The 7,220-nt window shown below is 53.0% G+C and overlaps 1 protein-coding gene across 1 annotated transcript; it reads left to right on the top strand.

The window, feature by feature from the left end:
• Positions 1-3,386: 3,386 nt before the first annotated feature.
• On the top strand, positions 3,387-4,684 carry LOC136049763 (nematocyst expressed protein 3-like). The gene is given in 4 exon segments (XM_065738259.1): positions 3,387-3,434; positions 3,437-3,775; positions 3,777-4,044; positions 4,047-4,684. Coding segments are annotated over 4 exon segments (1,293 nt in total).
• The last annotated feature ends 2,536 nt before the right edge of the window (positions 4,685-7,220 follow it).

The following is a 7,220-nucleotide window of genomic DNA, read 5'->3' as shown; positions in this document are numbered from 1 at the left end:
AAAACCCAGCCATATTTTGGAGATGTAACCAAGTCATTGTGCCTCAGCACAAAGTGCAGGGTGTACTTTCAAACACAATAGCTTTCAGCTGTGGCCCCAGCACACAGAGATGCTAAAAGCAAACATGAAGAGCATCGCTCTGAATTACAGCTTTACAGGTAATGTTCTGTAAGCAGAGAAACGCAAATCCCAGTTCATCTCTTCCAGTGAAGGAACCATCTCATACACACAGCACCCTGCATCCTCCAGGTGAGCGACAGCAGCCAAGGAGGACTTTGGGCTCTGCAGGGACCCAGTGTGGAGCATTACACACAGGAACAGCTGGGAATAAAGACGATGGCAGAGGTGCAGAGCTAACCATCATCAATAGGCACAGTAGCTCAGCACGTTTCTCAGCATAACGCAGGGTGTGAGAGCCATGTGGAAAATGCAGCTGCACTCTGCTTTCCTCTTCTGTCCCATTCCTTCTGCCCCCGTCAGAGGGAAGGAACAAGCTTTAGCAGTAGGAAACAAGACTGAGCTCGTACTGGTAAACAGAGTGGTGGCAAATGGAGTCACTCCCAGCTGGCGACCAGTCAAGGTCGTGTTCCCCAGAGATTGGTACTGGGGCCCATCCTGTCCAATACCTTTGCTGATGACCTGGGCAAGGGCACTGAGTGTCCAGAAAGCATTCCTCTTCGAATGCAGGAGGAATTGCTGGAAACTTTCCTTTTCCTTTCCCACTGATGAGGAGCAGGACTGAATAAAATAAATAAATAAATAAACAGCAGCATGCATGAGCTGACATAACAACTGTTTACTAAGACAGAAAAATAATGTAATGGTAATGACAGCATATAATATAATATACATACACATACATTCTACAAAACAAGGGGTGTGCAGTGCAGTTGCTCACTCTCTACTGAGCCCAGTCCATCCCCAGACTGCAGCTGCTTCTGTCCAGCCACTGGTTTTCCAGCTTTATGGCATAATGTCACCTGGTATGGAATAGTCCTTTGGCAGCTACCCTGGTTCTGTCCCCTCCCAGCTCCTTGTACCCCCAGCCCCTTGGTGGATGTGCAGTACGAGGAGCTGGGGAACTGAAGCGTCCTGGTGTTACTGACACTGCTCTTTTCGTGCAGCCAAAGTACTGCATCATGCCAGACATTAGGAAGGAAAAATCTGGCCCAGATTAAAGCAGGACACTCCTTTTCTGTGAACTCAGTGGGACAGTATCAGAGGAAACAACACTCTGTTGTGATCAGTGCTTCCCTGTGAAACTCAGAAATCTCCCTTGGAGACTGTTTCCTTTCTTAGCACAACAGTATGGACCACTAATTAACAGTACGGATCAGAAAGGAACAGTGTGGACCCATGGTGGTCAATAGAGACCCATAGGAACCAGTACATGGCAGTACGAACCACTACAACCCCGTAGGAACCAGTAGGACTCAACAGTACACATTTCTTCAACGTGTTCTCCCACACATGTCAGGATCAGTATGGACCAGTATGAAGCAGTAGGGACCCACAGTGGCCAATGGAGATCCATAAGGACCACTAGGAACCAGTAGGAACCAGAAGGGACCATCAGAACCCATTTCTTCACCACTTTTTACTGGACCAGTGTGCACCACTCTAAACGAGTATGGACCTTTACAAACCAGTATGCATCAGTAGACACCATTATGGACCAACAGTGGACAATAGAAACCACTGGGAACTAGTAGGAGTGCACACCAGTATGGAACAGTAAAGATCAGTATGGATCCACGTTGGCCACTAGACACCAGTGGGAACCAGGAGGAACCAGGAGAACCCATTCCTTCACCACTACCCTCACCAGTGTCGTCCAGTCTAAACCAGTACACAGCAGTACAACCCAGTAGCTAGAGGAGGCAGGAACGATGCTGGGGTACAGCTGCAAGAGAATGTGAGGAGCTCCCCAGCAGGAAGCCACAAACCCTGCAGAAACCTGCACGAGAGTCAGAGCACGTGTGGGTGCCTAGGAGGAAATGCAGCACCTGGCCATGGAGCGCTGCTGCCTCAGCCGAGCTGGCTTCCCGAGAAAGACTTGTGTGTCCCCATCAAAACCAGGGGGCTGGTTCATCCAAATGCTTGCTGATTTCTTGGAAGCCCAAACTTCCAGCCTCCAAGCTGGAGGCAGCTCGGGGCCAATGTCTCCTGGGTCCCGTTGAGCAGTGCCTGAGCAAGAAGATGACCTGAGCTGGCTGCACAAGACTCATCTGAATTTCTCCGTTGATTGACTTCAGATAACTCCACTGGGTGACTCTGGTGTTGGTTTCCTAAACTTTGGAACTGAGAGGTGACCACGCCCTTTGCTTAAGATGAAGGCACAGAAGCAATGGGAGAACTCAGTGAGGTCACAATCGTTGCCGGGGTGGGAGCATTTGTTCCCCAGGAGGTGAGCAGAGCTGGTGCTCTGGTGAGCGTGCTGCACAGCGAGACCGAGCTCTGGGCCTTCTTGGAAGTGATCACCCTGGGACAGCCCATCAGAAGCAGCGCTGCGGCGTGTGCGTGAGCTGGGCACAGCTGAGGCTGAGCAGGCCGAGCAGGTGAGCTGGGCTTGGTGCTGGGAGGTCGCCGCGAGGTGTGTCAGAAGAGAAGCTGGGCTGGGGAGGAGCTCCAGCTCCAGCAGCACCCTTCTGTATGGCTGCTGCTGGCTGCTGGTGTCTGTGAAATCAACACACGATCTGTTGTTGTAGGGATGGAGCCTGCACGTCCGTGGGATTGTGCCGGGCATGGGGGGAAACAGAAAGCTCCTGCAGGTAAGAACCTCTTGTGAGCTGTGGTGTGGGTACCTGCCTCTAAATGGGGCTGCATGAAGGGGTGAGTGCGATGGAGGAGAGCGGAACGTATGCTCCAGATCTGTGCTGACTGCAGAAATAGCACATCTTTGTAACAGTGGAAGGGCATATTGAATGAACTACACTTGAAGACGATAAGTTTGTGGTTGGCTGTGCTAACATCGTCCTCCAAAGAGATGCTCTCCATGTATTTCTTGTCTTCTTTCTGTCAGAAGCTGATGCAAGTGGCCTTCCTTGGAAGCGCAGCCTTGCAGAAAGCCAGGGGAGGAGCACGGAGTGTGACACTGCACCCAGGAGAGGTACAGACACACAACAGACATCTGGGCTCGGTGCACGGTCTCCTAGTTAGGCTTTCTGCCTGTCCTTTCCTGGGACTGTTGTCCTTGTGTGTTGTTGGGGGTCTGAATCCCTGGGATTTACAGTTACCTTTCCAGTTCTGATCTGTAATGTGAACCCAATTTTCACCCAAGACCCTAAGATGCCTTACCTGGAACACAGTAGGGGAGAGCTGCCATTGACCCTTTGGGGATTTTCTTGCTGTTGCAGCAGTGATGACTAGTTTGGATGTGCCGGACAATGTCATGGACATTCACGGTCTGTTCTCTTGGATCAAAAGTGAGTTTGGGGGATGCAGAGCCCGCAGGTGTGTGATTGCCCAGATTGAACGTGGTAAGGCTATCATTGCCATTTTAGGGGATGTGCTTGCCTTTTCAGATGTGGCAAGAGCTGTCGAGGTCCCCCAGGAGAACCCCAGCAGCCCTGCCCCTGAATGCTTCATCTTTGAGCTCCCTCACATCCCCACGGACAACAGAGAGCTCAGTATGGAGGGACTGGAGGCCATCGTGACCCCCACTGACCCCTTCTTGGAGCTTCCACCATCCCCCAGGGTCCTGTCTGAGCTGTACTGTGGGTTGTCGCTGCTGCACCCCGTCGTGCCACCAGTGGGTACGCAGCTCAGCCCACAGACAACCCCCCTCATTATCACCATACCTCCCTCAGTCAAACCAACGCAGCCCATCGAGGAGGTGCAGGAATGGCGGCCTCAGGGGGTTCAGGCCCACTCGCTGCTGTCACCGGGCTCTGTCCCCTGCCAGGCGGCAGAAAAGGAAAACAGGGGCAGCACCAAGTGGGCCAAGTGCCCTGCACCTGCTGGCAGCCCCCAGAAAGGGGAGAGCTCCCAGCACGAGCAGCCCACCAGCAGCACCCCAGCCAAGAAAGGAAAGCTGTCGCCGTGCAAGGAAAGGGAAGAAAGAAAAGGCCACAAACACCCGTGCCAAACGAAGCTGGCTGGGGTCAGCGCAGGAGGCAGCAGCAGTGGGCGAGCGGGCCCTGCCAGCGAGCTGCACAGACACCTGCTGGACTCCATCCAGGCTGTGCACCCGCTGGGGCACAGGGGGACTGCGGTGGGGCCGGTGCGCCAGCCACCCTCCGTGCAGCCCCAACCCACACCCAGCGCTGGGCCTACTTTCCCCCGGCCCCAACGCGGCAGCACAGACGGGGCAGCGCCGGCACCAGCAGGCTGCAAGGCCAGAGAGCAGGACGCTGCCAAGAGGACGGCGCCGAGCTGCCTGCTGAGGAGCGCACCGCTGCCGAGGGACCCACCCTCACAGCTGCACCAGCAGCAGCCTCGGCCACAGCGCTCCGTGGACTCTGTGCCCCGCGTGGGGCCCAGGCTGGGTGGCCGTGGGGCACCCACACCACTGCAGGAGTCGCTGCCCATCACAGCCAAGCAGCGGCCCGAGCGGGAGCGCTTGAAGAAGCTGGCCCGGGACCGACGGGAGCAGGCGGCCCACCAGATGAAGATCGGCCCCGTGCAGTTCCTCGTGCAGCGCGAGATAGACATGGCCATAGCCGACGAGTACGGCTACCCGTAACCCTGCGCTCCTCGCCGCCCGACGAGCCGGAGTTTATTTCCAGTCCTGCCCAGTGAACAGCCTGGGGGAGACCATGCACAATTCTGCTGCCACTGAAGGACTGAGGGGAGGAGCGGCAGAAGGCAGCAGCTGCTATTGCATTCCAATATCTTATTTAGTAAATTAGATTTCCTCTTCAGATCACTGCCACTGTTTTGTTTCTAGGCCTGAATGACATTGATGACAGAATCGAGTGCACCCTCAGCAAGTTTGCTGATGCCACCAAGCTGAGCGGTGCGGGTGACACGGTGGGAGGAAGGGATGCCATCCAGAGAGATCTCAACAGACTTGAAAGTTGGGCCTGGGTGAACCTAATGAGGTTCAACATGGCAAAGTGCAAGGTTTTGCAATTGGGCTGGAGGAATCCCAGGCATCTACACAGACTGGAAGGAGCAGTCCTTGAGAGCAGCCCTGTAGAGAAGGAGCTGGGAGTCCTTGCTGCAATGAAGGGATGGGAACCCAGCTTGATGAAAGCTAATGTTCGTTTATTAAGCAACAACTCAAAACTTATATACACAGAAAGGCAATGTCTGTTAAGATCTGATTGGGCAAAGGTTACATTCCTTAAGGTTAACAATCATAACAATACAAAGCACTCCTGGTCGTCTAAATGAGCAGTTCCCTATCGCCTTCTGTTACAGTGTCCTGTTTCTTTTCATTCCTCAAATGCGGTTATCTTGACCTTGTCAGCTTATCTTTACACAGCCTGCATCCAGGGCTTGTGGTCAAATTTTTGCATAGCCAGCAGCTCTGTCTGGCTCACACTCTTGCCATTACCCACAGGTCCTGATGGGTGAAAAACTTAACATGAGCCAGCAATGTGCTCTTGCAGCTCAGAAAGCAAATGGGATCTTGGGCTCCAAAAGGAGAGGAGTGGCCGGCAGGGACAGGGAGGTGATTGTCCCTCTCTACTCTGCTCTTGTGAGGCCCCATGTGGAGTACTGCGTCCAGGTCTGGAGTCTCCAGTACAAGAAAGGCAGGGAGCTGCTGGAGAGGGTCCAGAGGAGGGCCACAAAGATGATCAGAGGGCTGGAGCACCCCCCTACAAAGACAGGCTGAGGGAGCTGGGCTTGTTCAGCCTGGAGAAAAGGCGGCTGCGGGGTGAACTCATTGCAGCCTTTCAGTACCTAAAGGGAGCCTATAATCAGGATGGGAGTCAACTCTTTGCAAGGGTAGATAACAGCAGGACAAGGAAAAATGTCTTAGAAAACCAGAACATCTTAGAAAAACAAAACCAGCAGTTCTGCAAACATCCTGTTCAAACAATTCACACTGTGACCACTAACTGGGAAAGTTACTGATCATAGGAAATAATTCATCTTACCTCTTTTTTTAAAGACTCATCACTTGAGGTTGTGCTGCTGTTTGTTGCTTTCTCCCAGCAATGCTTCCAGCCTTTTCAGTTCAGCGCCCCTTTGCTGTAGAAATACCAAATTTCAAATGTGATTAACCAGGATATTTTAGGAACAATTACAAGCTAAGTTGCGTCTTAGTGGTAACACCATACCATGATCTCCTTCTCAGTTGGAGTGTAGCGCTACTCAGACCCCCTGTACGCCCGACTCCAGAATCCAAGGGGTCGGCCTCGGGTCTTTCCAGGAGCTCTTTGCCACAAACTCCAAGTGGGACCTTCCTTTCCAGCAGCAGTGTAGAGGATGTTCTTTACATCCTGTCCCGTCCGCACTGGCCCCAGGGCCACAGCACGGGCTATCTCCTGCTTAATTTGCTCAAAAGCCTGCTGCTGCTCAGGGCCCCACACAAAATCATTCTTCTTCCGTGTCACCCGATAGAGAGGGCTCACAATGAGACTGTAGTTTGGAACATGCATTCTCCAAAAGCCCACTACACCCAAAAAAGCTTGGGTCTCTGTCTTACTTGTGGGTGGAGACATGGCAGTGATTTTGTTAACCACATCTGTAGGGATGTGACGACGTCCATCTTGCCACTTTATACCTAGGAACTGAATTTCCTGTGCAGGCCCTTTCACTTTGCTTCGCTTGATAGCAAAGCCAGCTCGCAGAAGGATCTGGATTATTCTCTCTCCTTTCTCAAAAACTTCCCCTGCTGTATTGCCCCACACAATGATATCATCAATGTATTGTAAGTGCTCAGGAGCACCGCCCTGTTCCAATGCAGTTTGGACCAACCCATGGCAAATGGTTGGGCTGTGCTTCCACCCCCGGAGCAAACGGTTCCAGGTGTACTGAACGCCCCTTCACGTGAAGGCAAACTGTGGCCTGCATTCTGTGGCCAAAGGAACTGAAAAGAAGGCATTGGCAATCTCAGTGGTGGCATACCACTTGGCTGCCTTTGACTCCAGTTCGTACTGGAGTTGAAGCATGTCCAGCACAGCAGCACTCAGTGGGGGTGTGACTTCATTCAGGCCATGGTAATCTACCGTCAGCCTCCATTCTCCACTGGCTTTACGCACCGGCCATATGGAGCTGTTAAACGGTGAGTGAGTTTTGCTGATCACTCCCTGGCTCTCTAGCTGACG

This window comes from Cyrtonyx montezumae, unplaced genomic scaffold, assembly GCF_038088225.1.
Source record: "Cyrtonyx montezumae isolate F1298 unplaced genomic scaffold, pur_monq_1.0 scaffold_21, whole genome shotgun sequence".
NCBI lineage: Eukaryota > Metazoa > Chordata > Aves > Galliformes > Odontophoridae > Cyrtonyx > Cyrtonyx montezumae.
Note: the sequence above shows the minus strand (reverse complement) of the source record. Positions and strands in the feature narration are given on the sequence as shown.